Source organism: Crinia signifera, chromosome 4, assembly GCF_055691185.1.
Source record: "Crinia signifera chromosome 4, ASM5569118v1, whole genome shotgun sequence".
NCBI lineage: Eukaryota > Metazoa > Chordata > Amphibia > Anura > Myobatrachidae > Crinia > Crinia signifera.
Window position 1 is genome coordinate 287,318,194 of NC_139220.1, and position 16,086 is coordinate 287,334,279.

At 45.5% G+C, this 16,086-nt stretch overlaps 1 protein-coding gene across 1 annotated transcript in view; it reads left to right on the forward strand.

The window, feature by feature from the left end:
• The window catches only part of STXBP2 (syntaxin binding protein 2), a 40,005-nt gene extending 24,236 nt beyond the window's left edge, over positions 1-15,769 (forward strand). Inside the window, exons 5-19 of the mRNA XM_083184910.1 lie at positions 1-75; positions 1,097-1,200; positions 2,158-2,306; positions 2,502-2,586; positions 3,676-3,806; positions 4,929-5,036; positions 5,114-5,171; positions 8,342-8,407; positions 8,598-8,678; positions 9,998-10,136; positions 13,278-13,384; positions 13,713-13,811; positions 13,902-13,990; positions 14,068-14,225; positions 14,314-15,769. The exon at positions 1-75 is cut by the window's left edge and continues 4 nt beyond it. Of these exons, the coding sequence (XP_083041036.1) occupies positions 1-75; positions 1,097-1,200; positions 2,158-2,306; positions 2,502-2,586; positions 3,676-3,806; positions 4,929-5,036; positions 5,114-5,171; positions 8,342-8,407; positions 8,598-8,678; positions 9,998-10,136; positions 13,278-13,384; positions 13,713-13,811; positions 13,902-13,990; positions 14,068-14,225; positions 14,314-14,375 (1,511 nt within the window). The 3' untranslated portion in view covers positions 14,376-15,769. The remainder of the gene's footprint in view (positions 76-1,096; positions 1,201-2,157; positions 2,307-2,501; positions 2,587-3,675; positions 3,807-4,928; positions 5,037-5,113; positions 5,172-8,341; positions 8,408-8,597; positions 8,679-9,997; positions 10,137-13,277; positions 13,385-13,712; positions 13,812-13,901; positions 13,991-14,067; positions 14,226-14,313) is intronic.
• Positions 15,770-16,086: the final 317 nt, after the last annotated feature.

Below are 16,086 nucleotides of genomic sequence, written 5' to 3' on the forward strand. Positions count from 1 at the left end.
TCCAAGCTCTTATATCGGACTTCAAAGATTTATGTTCCCCTTTGTACAAAGCTGTTCATATATTCTTCACCGACAGTGAGTATTACAGGGTTGGTATATACCTATCAGCCTCTTTAGGGGGGTAGGGGGTGACCGTGTAGTAAGTTCCAATGGATTTGGGGGTGGTGGGGTTCAGTGCCAGGATAAGTTGACACCTGTAGAGGTCTTGTTTCATTGTAAGATGACTACTCACACAGATGTAAGGCAGCTTTCTGAGGCTGAGCCACTATTCAGCCAATCAATGAACTAGTGACCTCAGTGAGACGGGAGTAGGATGTGCCATCCTGGATGATGTCACTGTGCCTGAGTGATAGGCTGATTCACATGAATAAGGTTTCCTCCACTGTATGGTGCATGTGGCAAGATGTGCAGGTGTAAATATGGTTTTAATGAAGCTACAGTATACAGCACTACAGATGTATTTTTACCAAACTATTGAGAATTCTCTTTATGATGATGTTGGTCTGCACAAATTAGTGACCCTCACCTCTAAAGAGCACATCTAGCTACAGGGTGCAAAATTTGCAACTGGACAAACCCTGTTTACTGCAGTGGTAGAATGTGAAATGGACAACAGGTGTATGTACGGTGGTGTGGCCAATCCCAGCTCCATCTTCAGTGTATCCTGAGCCGGACAGCATTATATGCACTGCATGCTGGAAATTCTGCACCGAACTCTAAGTCGTCCTCTTGGTAACTTTACACTACCACTACCCCATTGTTATAGATGAGCCTTCAGCGGCACTAGTTGTGTTGTGTGGAGTCATGACAGCTGTAGTCTGAAAATGTGTAAGTGTTAATAATCTACAAGGCTGTCATGTTAATAGAATAGTTTGGCCCCAGCAGGTGACCTAGGGGGTGAGGACACTCATTAGACTTCTGTGGATGCCCAAGTACCTTTTAAATAAGCAATACAAAGAGTTCCAGCACTGGTATACTGGGGCCAGGACCCATACAGAGCTGCGAGGTACCAGGACATAGGGGATCATCAGCAGTTGGTGTACATGTAAATAAAGTGCTCATTCTAGAGGGATGACCTATGACCTTTTCTTCACAGCTTGCCCTGAAGCACTGTTTAATGAGCTGGGGAAATCCAGGGTGCCGAAAGTGATAAAAACATTAAAGGAAATAAATTTGGCTTTCCTGCCTTATGAATGCCAGGTAAGACTGCTATCGTACTAGAGCAACATATATTACCTGCTTCCGCCTCCATTCTTCCCACTATGGAGCGAATGTCCTGACGAATGTGAAACTTGCCAATGCCATAAGTGAGCGGCAGCGAGCGGCTCTGAATCACCCCCGTAGACTTGGACAACATAACTGGGTCTCACCTTTTACAAGCATTGCTACAGGAGCTGTGAACAAGTTACTGATTTGAATTGTTTTGGTTACTCTTTCAGATGTCTGAAAATATATTTCTAATGGCATGTAATCATATCGACAGTCACAATGTCGACATGGTTAAAACTTTGACATATTCAGAAGCTTTAATTAGGAATCAGTGGCTTGTGTTAGTCTCTGTGTCTCAGCGGTTTGGAGCGGATAATGTAATACTGTACTAAGCTTCAGTGTAATACCCAGAGTGCTTCACTCTGATGGGTCATGCCGCTTTAACATCTCTGCTCCAATCATTTTTAAAAGCTGCCGGTTTGTTTGTTGTATATTTGGTGTTCTTCCATAAAAATGAGCAGACATTCCTATAATAGACTGTACTGAACACTCTGCTTTGAATGGCTACAACAGGCATGGGGAACTTTTTGTCCTCCAACTGTTGTTGAACTACACTTCCCAGCATGCACTGCAACAGTTTAGCTATTTGGCCATGCTAAAACTGTTGCAGAGCATGCTGGGATGTGTAGTTCAACAGCTGGAGGGCCAAAGGTTCCCATCCCTGGGCTAGATGTTAGTTTGATTTTTGTAACATTTACCGTTATAGGCACATCCATTTTTTGTTATCTAATGTTTATATAATGCTGTTGATGAGTTTACTGGCTATATTCTGTATGTATTATACTTTTGCATAATATACTAATGTGTTATTATAACCAGATTAGTCCTATGTAAATTCCCAAAGCACACCATAGTGTAGGACCTGCCTGACACACTCTGCTCCTCCAGGTCTTCGGCTCAGATGCGAAGGACGCGTTTCACACCCTTTTCGGCAAAATAGAAAAAGTGGAACGTAGCAGATGCCTGGAAAAGTTAGCGGAACAGATTGCCACGTTATGCGAGACACTGAAGGAATACCCAGCAGTCCGATACCGCAGGTAACTGATACATTCTGTGTCTTCTTTAATGGGGGGGTCTTTGTGAGCCTCTCTGATCTCATCTTGATTTGCTGTCACTGTAGATGCAGACAGTTCTATAATCCCAATGTGTACTTTTCTGCTGTTGTCCCTGAACACCAACATCTCCCTAAGAAATTAAATCTATCATTGTTGTCCTTTTTTCTTTTATGCCAGTGGCTATGAGGACAACACAACGCTCGCTCACATGGTACAAGACCGTCTGAATGCGTTCAAAGCCGATAACCCCAGCATGGGAGAGGTGAGATGTCTCTAGCTTTTGATTGAGAGATGAGTTTGATGCATCGTGGTAGCAGTGACCGCGCAGAGCTTATCCGATGTCCAATGGACATATAAGAGGTGGAAGATGGAAATAATAGACCGTGTCTCCATGACCCCGTGTTCCTTTTGGCTTTTTTCTCCAGCCCTCCCTTCAAAAATGTTATTCTTGTCCTGCAATTTGTTTTCATATTCGTGTAGCTTCTGGGCTAAATGTAATCACCTCCGACGTGCGGGGATTTTGTTTGAGACTGCCTATCTTTTTGTGAAGCAGTGATCTATAAGGCAAACCCAGGTTGGTTTTACTATGGAAATGATAGCTGCTTTAAAAAAAACAACCAGGCAGTCTCCCCCCAAAAGTGTGTTTCCCCATTCTCATTATCTCTGGGCATCATGTTCCTGTAATCCCTGTGTTTCCCCATTCTCTTGATCTCTGGGCATCATGCTCCTGTTGTCCCTGTGTTTTCCCCATCTTTATCTCTGGGCATCAGATTCCTGTAGTCCCTGTGTTTTCCCCATCTTTATCTCTGGGCATCAGATTCCTGTAGTCCCTGTGTTTTCCCCCTTTCTCTTTATCCCTGGGCATCATGCTCCTGTAGTCCCTGTGTTTTCCCCCTTTCTCTTTATCCTTGGGCATCATGCTCCTGTCGTCCCTGTGTTTTCCCCATCTTTATCTCTGGGCATCAGATTCCTGTAGTCCCTGTGTTTTCCCCATCTTTATCTCTGGGCATCATGCTCCTGTAGTCCCTGTGTTTTCCCCCTTTCTCTTTATCCTTGGGCATCATGCGCCTGTAGTCCCTGTGTTTTCCCCATCTTTATCTCTGGGCATCAGATTCCTGTAATCCCTGTGTTTTGCCCATCTTTATCTCTGGGCATCATGTCCCATGTTTTTCTTCTTTTTCTCTATCTCTTGGCATCATGTTCCATGGTCTGTGTGTGTGTGTGTGTGTGTGTCTTCCTCCTGTCCCCTCACTTTGTGCATCTCCCCTTTACACCCCTTGTCCTGTTTCCAGCCCTTATTGCTGCTTCTCCATCCCTCCCTGCACGTTCACCTAATTCTCTCCCATCCCAGGGCCCAGACAAGTCCCGCTCCCAGCTTCTCATTGTGGACCGTGGCTATGACCCAGTCTCTCCCCTCCTGCATGAACTCACCTTCCAGGCTATGGCTTATGATCTCCTAGATATTCAGCAAGATATATACAAGTAGGTGCTACATGCATACATTGTGATTTCTGCATATGGTAATACTGTATAGAAAATACATTGCTAAAGGGAAAAGTCGACTTTGATTTAAGTGTGTGAAAAGAGACAACGAGAGGCCTATTCACTTACACAACTGAATGCAGCTATGGTTCTTGCTGATAGATCTACAGTGTCAAAAGGTCGACATGAAAAAGGTAGACACATGAGACCCACATGACCTACACTAGTTTTTTATTTATTTATTAACCGTTTCTTATATAGCGCAGCATATTCCGTTGCGCCTTACAAAGAAGACATTGATACAACAGGGTATTTACAGACAGTCAAAATGTAGGAGGGCCCTGCTCGCAAGCTTACAATCTACAGGGAAATAGGCATTGATACATAAGGATAGATACTGTATTCTTTATTGCATTAATTCCACCAGAATGCAAAGGTTCCTGGTGTGCTGTAAGATACGGTGACCCAGCAGTTTGGCCATTGGTCAGGAGGATGGAAAATGTGAAAAAGAAAGAGTGGATATGTGTGCACTGTAAGAAAGATATATGTGTGGCCTGTACAGTGGGGATGTGATTAGATAGGAACGGTATATGAAGGTTAAGTGGCTGGTTCTGGAATTTGATAAGCTTGCCTGAAGAGGTGAGTTTTCAGGGAACGCTTATAGGTTTAGAGACTGGAGGAGAGTCTTATTGTGCTTGGGAGGGTCCCTGCACCAGCCCTAAACTAGAGATACGTGGCTAACCTCTATATTTTTATAGCCCTCAATGGTTCCTTAGGATGATAATTCAGTAGCTACTCTGCACACCTAAGTTGTTTCGCCCACCACTGAGCCATCATCCCCTGAGATGTGACTGTAATGTCTGTAGTCACTAAGCAGAGAAGTTACTGGTCCTCACAGCCATCTAGAAATTGTTAGCTACATAATTTGTATGCGACCCAAATGCAGTGGAGGTGGCCATTTTGTAGCCTGAGGATATACCCAGGAGCATGTGGCTGATGAAGCCACGCGGATGGTGTGGCAGCCCTGAGGCGATGCCATCTCTCTCATTTCTCCTTTTTGTTTTGTGGGCATATTCTACCAGCTCCTCACTAATACCCCGGTACTTGTCACTCTGCCTATAGCTATGAGACCACAGGGATTGGGGAGTCCCGGGAGAAGCAGGTCCTTCTAGATGAAGATGATGATCTCTGGGTGGAGCTCCGTCATATGCACATTGCAGACGTGTCCAAGTAAGCGGCTGTATGTCATCATTCTGTCATGTGATGTGTGCTCAGGTTCTCCCCTGACCTTGTCTGTCACCCCACAGGAAAGTGACTGAGCTGCTGAGATCTTTTTGTGAGAGTAAGAGAATGACCACAGACAAGGTAAGATCATATATAGTCCTGTACAGCACAGGGTTGGGGAATTACTGCATGGCTCATATGAAATTGTGACCTGACTCCTTACTAAACATGTGCCTTATGGAGTCTGTACTACACTTGTCAGGTCATTAGGGTGTGCTACCAAAGCACACCACCAGAGGGCAACACAGCAGAACATCCTCTATATATTTGTGTAGTGTCTGTGTGGCTCCGAAACACTGCCATTTATTGGCAGCAAGTGAAACTACATCTAGCTTTGGAAGTATTTGCTTCGAGCGGGCTTACTAGTATTTAAACATTTGAAAGAAATTTGCAATTAGCAGCTATTTTATGTATTAACATTTAGATAGGTCATCAAGATAGGTCATCAGATTTGTGCAGAACCATATCTTCCGAGTCACCTATAAGGGATGTTACGGTGACGTGAGAGCCCACACAGTCCCAGGCTGGAACCAGCAAGCACTGAAGCACAGTACATATACAAACCTGTCCACCATTGCACTGCTTTCTACCAAGTCCCAAGCTGTCTCTGAAAAGCGGCAAAAGCACAAGAACTTGTTAGTTCTTGAGCCTCGTAGATTGGGTTTCTGTGGCCTAACAACCAACTTCCAAATACCCAACTCTGTGAACATGCCTAAGTGCTCGAATATCCGCGTGCCGGAATGCAGCCAGACACACCCGAACGCACCCAACTCCCAATTACCCGAACGCGAGAAGAGATGAATACCTGAGTCCCATAGATCTTTAGCTGCATCTTCTGATCTTCCCTGCAGCAGGTAAGATCAAAAGATCCGCGGTAGTGCGCATCGGATCGCAAAAGATTTGTGGTAAAGATCAGATGAAAAATCGATGCAGTGTGTGGGCACCTTATGTGTGTGATCTGCAACCTCCAGCATACTGGGTGTTAGCAGCATCTCCAGATCTAAAGCCCCCCATACATTAGGCCGACTTGTTCTAAGGACAAGTCAGACCAAATTCTCTGCGAGCAGCCCGGCAGCTCGCCGGGAGGCTCACATGCAATTTGGCACTTGATGTGCCATTTTTTTATATGTGATAAACCGCATGCGATTTATTACATGTAAAAAGAAAAACCCAGGGAGCTGAAGGGCCATCGCCCCACTGCTCCTCACTGGCACCGCCCCTGCCCCACTGCTCTTCACTGGTACCACCACTGCACACACCCCACTGCTCCTCTCCGGCATCGCCGCTGCACCCGCTACCTGCCCACTACTCTTCACCGGCACCACCACTGCACATGCCCCACTGCTCCGCTGCTGCGGCACCGCCGCTGTACCCACCAGCCAGTCATTTGGCCCATTATCTTAACATTCTAATAGCCGTCGCTGCTGGAGGTCGGACGTCATCGTACATGCTGAACGTCCAACCTCCTGATCCGGTCCGATTCGCACAGGACCGTGCATCAGATCGGATCAAATGTCACACACATGCGATTTTGGCCCGATTTCACCCGATTTATCGGCCCAAATGCAGAAATCGCATAGTGTATGGACACCTTTTACGTGCAGCACAAGAACTGAGGATCGACCTCATGTCCCGCACATCATACCACCAAAACACCTCAGGTTGTGCACTCAAAATACACATAATGCATTGCAAGACCTATCAAATGATGCGTTCGGGGCTGAAATGTTGGATTGCAACATAGGAAGAGCTATTAAAAGCCCTATTGCTGATTTATTTATTTGCAGTTTCTTATATAGCGCAGCAGATTCCGTTGCGCTTTACAATAGTAGATTAATTAAATGCACATGGTAGAAAAGCCCACCTACTGTAGGTGGGAGGACATGGAAACTTTTGTCATAACCTCATTCAAAACAAAGAGCTAACAAGTCATTTGAAAAAGTTAAAAATCCAATTCTTCTGCCTAGGTAACACCCCCACCCCACCTCCTAACAGGGGAAACCACTGGGCCACATTATCTAATTAAATAAATTATTCATAAAATACAGCATATACTAAATAATAATTTGAATATAACTTTTTTATCAAAATGTGCTGCAATGATGAAAGTAATTGGCACTATAGTTGCTGTAATGGTTAGCATTCCAGCTACACAGCACTGATGTCATGGGTTCTATTCCCACCATGGCCCTAATTGTAAATGGCTACAATATTCTCTGTAAGTAGTAGTTAGTAGTAGTTTGTTTATTTATAAGGCGCCACAAAGTGTCTGCAGCGCTGTACATAGCAAACAAAAAACTAATTACAAGGTAACGTACAGGGTGTGTTGATAAAATACAGCATAATATTGGAATATGCGTGTCCTATATAAATAATACGTCTGTGAATATGAACCTTCAGCCTCCTCTCCCTGCCTCAATGTTCTCATCATCAAGGGAAGATATTTCACACCCTGGGAAATATCCACTAATAATATATATATTTAAGGTTTTTAGAATTAATAAAACACAGGACTATTAGTATAGGGCTAAATACAAGTACAATAACTAAAGTGCTGACTGCAGTTGGATCTATGTAGTACATTTTCCTATATAAAAGCATATGCTATGCAATGGTTATTCCTTTGTAGCACTTTTCCTCATTTTATTTGTGTTTTTATTGTGCACTTTTCAAGTTCTTAAATCCAGAATTGACAGCGCTTTAATCTGCTTCCTTTTCTGAGGCTGAAGGTAGCCTGATTGGTAAAGGGGGTCTTTTCTGGTTACTCCTGCACATACTTCACTTGTTCGCCAGGGAAGGGCACCCCAGTAAGGGCTGGGGGCAACCGGAGATGGAAAGGGAAGTGGGGAACTGCTGCCTGATGTTGCTGTTCAGCTTGGATTATTTTATTTATCATCAGTACTGCGCATTCACTGATGGGCACAGTTCACACAGAAACTGTGATATAGTCTCCTTCTTCTGGCTTCTAGCAGCGGACATCTGGGAAACCCTCATGGTGTTCTGTGTACTCATAGCAAACACCAGGAAAGCAGCCACTGTCCTCAGCACACCTACTAAACCGGTCCTAAACAACCATTCCCCATATACTGTGTGTAGCACTGTCATGTGTAACTCGGTGTGTTAGTGCAGTTGTTACTCCTAGTCATACAGACCGTTCTCGGGAGAATATATAACCACAGGTAACGGTCTCTCTATACAGACCACTGCTAACGTAAGTTGTAAAGTAACAGTGTGTTTGTTTTCCTTTTAAGGCCAATATCAAAGACTTGTCCCAAATACTCAAGAAAATGCCCCAATATCAGAAGGAAATAAATAAGGTAAGTGCTGTTATTTAGGGGGGGGCCTAGACACTCTATGTAAGGGTGGGGAGTATACTTTGCAGGGCTTGCCTGTAATTGGGAATGGGGATCTAGTGAGCGCAGGGCAAATCAGGTTCTCTAAGAGCTTCTATGGTCCAGTCCTGGTTCTCTCCCGTCACCTAACCTCTTCCTTCTGGCCCTCTCCCAGTACTCCACACACCTGCACCTGGCAGAGGACTGCATGAAGCACTTCAAGGGAACCATAGAAAGGCTTTGTTCTGTGGAACAGGTACGTCCATCATGTGACAATTGTCTACTAAGTTTTGGCATTGCTGTTTATAGTAAAACTATGCAATCATTGTATTCATACTTGTATGGTATCCCCTCTAACAAATGGGGAATTGTAGCTACATTGCTGGATGATGTCAGACAGACTGCAAGAAGCCGGAGATGCGAAGATGCCCGTATTACTAAAGCCGCCATCGCCTTTCCATGGCAAAAACAACCTGGTTTTGCCCTGTAAATAATTGGTGCTTTACTATATGTGCGTTCTTGTGCAAAGTCTGGCAGCCCGCAGGCTATTATATTTGGCCTGCAGTCTTCAAAACTCAGACGGGAGAATTCATGGCCTGTTTGTTTTGCTTGGATTCTGTGGCAACTGATGAATGAGCCATAGACTAACTCATGCACAATGGCCAAACATGATGGCTTCTGCGGCAAGACTCACTCATGCACAAGCATGTAATCATATGGTCCATTTATTGGACATCGCACGTGCTGACTCTGTGGATTTGTTGTATCAACCACAAAAATTATATATTGATGCTAAGCAGCATTTGCCCCAAACTTCCTTGCACAATTCCTATTCACTATGTTACTCACCATCAGAATCACTTTATTTTTTTGAAACAGTGATAATGGAGGAGAAGTGAGCCAGAGGAGAAGTGGCCCATGGCAACCAATCAGCTGCTCTGTATCATTTTATATTCTGCAAATTTATAGATGTTATCTTAGTGCTGATTGGTTGCCCATGGGCCTCTCCTCCGGCTCACTTCTCCTCTGCTTCATACATCTACTCCATTGACCATACCTCCTAACTTTGAGGAGGGACTCTGGTGTGCGCCAAAGACGTGTCCAAAAATATTGGGGGTGTGACCCAAAGGGAAGGGGTGTGGTATATGCTTGCAACGCTTCTGCGAGGCCACGCCCCGGGTTCGCCACTGTAAGGGCATGAATAGACGCACATGCGCACAGCGTCTATTCACAAGTGACGGGGGGAATCCGGACTGCCCCCCCCCCCCCCCCCCCCCCCCCGCCGCGGGGCACTGCCGGCCCGGACGCGATGCGAGAACGTCCCCCCAAAAAAGGGATGTTCCCGCATAAAGAGGGACAGTTGGGAGGGATGCGTTAACAACTATGATACTGAAACTATCCAACTGCTGTACCAGATGTAGCAGGGTAGTGAAAGTGGTATGAGGGTGCGGGGTAGAGAAAAGGTCTGTGATGGCCTGTAAGGTGCAAGCTAACCTGAAAGTACTAATCATGGCAAATGTAATGTCTGCATACAAACGTTAGTCCTGTGTTTGTCGTCTCTTCTCCCCCACAAAGGACCTGGCGATGGGTTCTGATGCAGAGGGCGAGAAACTGAAGGACCCCATGAAGGTTATTGTCCCTGTATTACTGGATCCAAATGTTAAACCTTATGATAAAATCCGCATTATCATTCTGTACATCTATCTGAAAAATGGTAAGATCTTACTCCAGGGCATTAGTTACTCAATGTTATATACTGTAATACCACTGCTCGCCTGATGGTGGCAGTCATGCTCCCAGCTGTACTATCTGTGGTCTGGTTTTATTAGGAATCCTATTACTGGATAACTCTTTCATATATAAACCATAGGTTCTCAGAATATTTAGGTTTTCTTTCACCGCCTGCACTGCTTTTTATACTCACCAGCGGTCTCCCAATGTCTGCGGCGGCCATTGGTTTAGTCTTCACAGGCATCCCCGGTCCTAAGGATGTATTGCGCCGGTGACATAGTGACGTTACATCCGCACCCTCGCAATTCATCCTTGGGACCGAGGATACCTCTGAAGAGGAACCTGAAAAAGAAAAAAAAATATTCCAAAATCTGGAAAAATCCCTTATCCAAAATGCTTGTGGTTCCGAGCGTTTTGTATAAGGCATATTCAACCTGTGTATATATAATCTCATCTAGCCATCCATTGCTATTGTTAAATGCAGCAAGTAGCTCTACCAGAGGCGGAACTAGAGAGTCGTGGGCCCAGGTGCTAAAAAATGCTTTGCCCCCCCCCCCACACTCTCCACCCTGGGAGTCGGAAGTACACTTTAAACCCCTGAAGCTTTAGGGCTGTTAATAAAGTGTAATTCATTTAGACTTTTTAACACTATGTACTAAAAAAACTCACTCACTCACACCCCTCTGTCAGCCATACACCTCTCCTCCCTCACCTGTGTACCTCTCACTCACACCCCCTGTCAGCCATACACCTCTCCTCCCTCACCTGTGTACCTCTCACTCCCACCCCCTGTCAGCCATAAACCTCTCCTCCCTCACCTGTGTACCTCTCACTCCCACCCCCTGTCAGCCATACACCTCTCCTCCCTCATCTGTGTACCTCTCACTCCCACCCCCTGTCAGCCATACACCTCTCCTCCCTCACCTGTGTACCTCTCACTCCCTCCCCCTGTCAGCCATACACCTCTTCTCCCTCACCTGTGTACCTCTCACTTCCTCCCCTGTCAGCCATACACCTCTTCTCCTTCACCTGTGTACCTCTCACTCCCTCCCCCTGTCAGCCATACACCTCTTCTCCCTCACCTGTGTACCTCTCACTCCCTTCTTCCCTCTGTCAGCTATACACCTTTCCTCAATTCATCACCTGTGTACCTCTCACTCCCTCCTTCCCTCGGTCATCCATACACCTTAACTCCCTCCCTCACCTGTATACCTCTCACTCCCTCCTTCCCTCTGTCAGCCATACACCTCTCCTCCCTCACCTGTGTACCTCTCACTCCCACCCCGTCAGCCATACACCTCTCCTTCCTCACCTGTGTACCTCTCACTCCCTCCCCCTGTCAGCCATACACCTCTCCTCCCTCACCTGTGTACCTCTCACTCCCTCCCCCTGTCAGCCATACACCTCTCCTCCCTCACCTGTGTACCTCTCACTCTCTCCTTCCCTCTGTCATCCATAAACCTCTACTCCTTCCCTCTGTCAGCCATACATCTTTCCTCCCTCTCTCTCATTGCACCTCTCACTCCAGTACCTTCTATCTATAAATGGTATATTGCACTTAATAGTCGGTACCTGCCTTCCTGCAGCACCTGGACCGTCTGTCAGAACAGGGGCCATCTGGGTTGTACTTACACAGGCCATTACATGCAGTCGCAGCACTATATTTTACAGCACAACCCGGCATCAGAATGAATGAATGAAGCTGCTTAGCTGCCCCTGCTGTGCAGAGGCTCCGTGCCTGCGGCTCATCTGCATTTCGGTCCGCCATGTTCCTCTGGTTAGCAGCCCCCTTCACTGCTTTCCAAAAGGAAGGGGACAGGGAAGTTGCTTGTTTTTTTTATGAGCCCGGGTGGCACTGCAGGTAAGTAAGCTCGCTGTATTAAGCCCCCCCCCCCCCTCTTATATTTAAAAATGATTCTGCAGTGTGGTGCAGCCCAAATTATAATGATGCGTGTTCAGCAACCAACCCCCCCCCCCCCCTTTTAAATATACTTACCTTGAGTACTCCAGTACAGTGAGTCGCTGTCGCTCCTCCGCTCCGCCTGCATGATTGTTCACTTGTTCAGCCTCGGAGCAGAGCAGCAGAATCACTTCCTGTCTGCTCGTAGTCTCAGAGCAGCAACAGGCAGCCTTGCGATTGGCTGCCTGTTGCTAGGCTACCGGAGTAGACCAGTCCCGGGCTGGAATGGATGCAGACTTGCAGGGTGCTGCTGCAGCTGCATCCATTCCATGTCTGTCAAAACACGCTGCCAGCCTAGTACCACCAGCCACTGTGCCAGGGCTGGCCCCGCCATCCGCAAACCCCACCGCCGCATGTAAATAAAGAAAGAAAACAAAAGAAAACTTAAATTTGTCATGCCGGGCAGACGTCGGCATCGGGCCCCTTAAACCTCTTGGGCCCCGGTGCACTGCACCGTCTGCACCGGCGGTAGTTCCGCCCCTGAGCTCTACATATGTCAGCTGCAGAGTACAGGCTATTTACAGAGAGGGATGTTTCTCCTTTCTGTAATATACAGGTTTTAGGTACATTTGTGAAGGGTCTGCTTATAATAGATCAGCATTATTGTGTGCTCTGTAGACAGCGATTGCCACTTAGCCACTGACCGGCAAGCTCTCACACCTCCCGCTTCTCTAGCACCTGTTACATTTTCCCCCACGAGCTGCATTATATTTTTTCATTGCCATTGCGAGCAGTACAGGCTGATGCTGACCTTTCGGGTGCTAGTGCAGCCTCAGCAGAAGCCACTAGGCCTGGCACATAAGGATAGATATACTGTATGTGAGTTAGGTAAACAGTAAAATTGGATTGTGTTGTAATCCACTAACTCTGTTGAGAATTGCCCTTACTTAACCTAGTACAGTGATGGCTAACATTGACACTCCAGCTTTTGTTGAACTACACATCCCAGAATGCCCTGCTACAGTTTTGCAGGGCATGCTGGGATGTGTAGTTCAACAACAGCTGGCGTGTCAAGGTTAGCCATCGCTGACCTAGTATGATCAGACTGACTAACACTTCTGTTCGATAATTCCACTGGTAGATTATATGCAATCATAATGTTGCCAAGTGTCTCAAGGAATTGCTATTAATCGGTTATGTAATTTGTAATTATCTTACATCTAGGAATAACCGAGGAAAACTTAACCAAGCTAATCCAGCATGCCAATATTCAGAGTGACAGCAACATCATCCGCAACCTGCAGCACCTGGGGACCCGTGTGCTATTGGGGGTATGGTATTACATTATAGCCTGCCCAGCTTTTTATGTCTGCTTGTGTGCCATTGTGACTGTGACCTTCCATATCCTTCCTTGTGTTACCCCATGTCCCAGAGACCATGCAGTTATCACTATACACCCTGTGGTAACCTGACTAAAGCTTCTAAAAATGAAAAGAGGTGATGTTTCTCATGCAACCAACCACATTCTCTATTTTATCCTATGAAATGATAGAAAGAATCTGATTGGTCGCTATGGGCTATGGGCAACCTCACCTCTTTTAATATTTAGAAGCTTAGTAAATTTACCCCTCAGACACCATCATCTTCTGTCTTTTACAGCAGCCAACCTCTACTCCCCACAAGCCTGAAAAAAAGGTCCGTCCAGAACCCACCTACCAGCTGTCACGCTGGACGCCAGCACTGAAAGACATCATGGAGGTATTGCTGCTGCCCTTTTATATGGGCAGACTAAATACATTTTGAATATCTTTATTTGCTCTTATTATATATTTGCTGCTCTTATTCTAGGATGCTATTGAAGATAAATTGGATAAAAAACAATGGCCTTTTGTGTCTGAGCCATGTACTCAAGTAGGATCCTCCCAGACAGTGGTGAGGTGAGGAAGTCCCTGAGTGTAGTGTTTGCTGCTCATTTCCAGGCTCTGCTTCTCACCCGCCATTTTGTATTTCTCAGTGCGCGGTTCGGTCACTGGCACAAAACGCGTAGCGCTGCAGAATACCGCTCTGGACCTCGGCTGCTGGTCTATGTCCTGGGAGGACTGTCCATGTCTGAAATGAGATGTGCCTATGAGTTAACCAAAGCTACCGACTCCAAATGGGAGGTTTTGATTGGTCAGTTCCATGTAAACATGGTTATTTTATTTGGACTCCTTTCTATTGTTTCTCGATGCTCATGTCACTTTTTCTTTCTTTCCCATAGGATCTACTCACATTTTAACACCCACCATCTTCCTTGATGGTCTGAAGTCTCTGGACCAGTAGCCCTAAGAGTTTGCGAGTTTTTACCTTTCTTTTCCACTCCAAGCTTTTGCCGCCTTGTCTCTCCGTCCTCGCCAATGTCAGAGTGCGACCATGCCAGCAGCATCGATGCAGAGTCTGTCGCGTCTTTCCTTTGGGGACATCCGTCACTCCACCAAAGTGTTCTCACAAAGGAGCCGTTACACCATCTCCGTGCTTCCGGTGCCAGCGGGACCAACCAGCGGCCTTAGTAACCTTTGTAAAATGGAACTATCGCCTAACCATCTGGTTGGGACTACAGCTTGATTCCTGTTACAATATTTCTTCCCTCAACTAGACTTCCTTCCCGCATTAAATTGACTTTTTGATGAAGAGTTTTAGTGCAGACGCATATTAACACAATGATGAAATTTCAGCAGGATCTTAATAAATGATTTAGAGGTCCGATAAGTATAAGTTTACCCTTAGGAAGAGTCTTATAATGATTAGTGCACAGTCATTGTACAATATTGTCTGGCTAACCTCCACCACCTATAATACACCTCAGAGATTATTATGTTTGGTAGCAATGCAATAATCTGGGGAACAAGGGTTCACTTTCCATAGACATTTCATGGCTTCTACTTAATGATATTCATCCCTTGTTAGTATGATCCACTGAAGGGAATTTGCCTTATATACTGTAAAATCATATTCATTTTTATACATGGTTATTCTAATGGCTAGAACTGCCCAATATTCTCTTTGTATGCACCATACGGGCTCCCCCCACCATGACATCCCTCCTAGTACAGTCCAATGTCTGCCAGTCAGTAAAAGCAGAGCAGCTGGTCAGTAGCCATTGCAGGTCATATTGTCTACATTGAGAAGACCCAGACAACTATAATACAAAATGTGACTTATAATGTTTTATCACAGGTTGTGTTATGGGGCACGTACTGTGGGCTGGGAATGAGGCAGGTAAATGGCCCAATAACTGCTTCCCAATTATACACTTGGAAGTGTTTCCTTTGTAAAGAGAGTTCTTTTTTAATATATATAGTACTTTACAGACACAAAATGGATGGCATTTCTTGAAGTGTCTGCAGCATTTTGTCTATAAAGTTTTATGGCATTGAATGACAATGATATGAAGGCTGGTAGATCCTGTTCTGTTATTGGAGGAATGGGTGGGGTCAGGAAGTTGCATCATCCCTAGAGAGATCAGGTTCTCCTCCATTCCACCTTTACTAGTAGGACTGCTAGTGTGTTGTATTGGGTGAGCAGGGAGGGTTTGGTGTGAAACTGGATCTCTGTGCATGATCCAGTGCATGTACACGTCTGCCTGTTTGACTATTGGAGTGTTCCTACATGCGGTGCTTTTTTTTATTTTTATTAAACTGCATTTGAAAACAATGGACCAAATAAATATATATATATATATAAAAAAATCTGAGACATTTATATAGCTGTATGTCAGTATTGTAGTTTAGAACGATTCTTCTGGAAGTGCCTTTAGGTTTTTATCATTACTTTTGTTTCCCCATTGGATAGCAGCCTCCACTCCTACATGTTCCAAGTTCTGCTTATATTTTGTACCTAGCAAAGTTTGTTTGACAATAAAGATGCAATCAGTAACCAATGATCAACCAATCAGCACCTAGCGGTGTCCTGTGCTGCAGAGAGAGACAGTATAGCTGCTTGCACCTCGGTCAGCAGGTAACCCCAGGGCTGAGTGTCATGAGATTATCTGAGG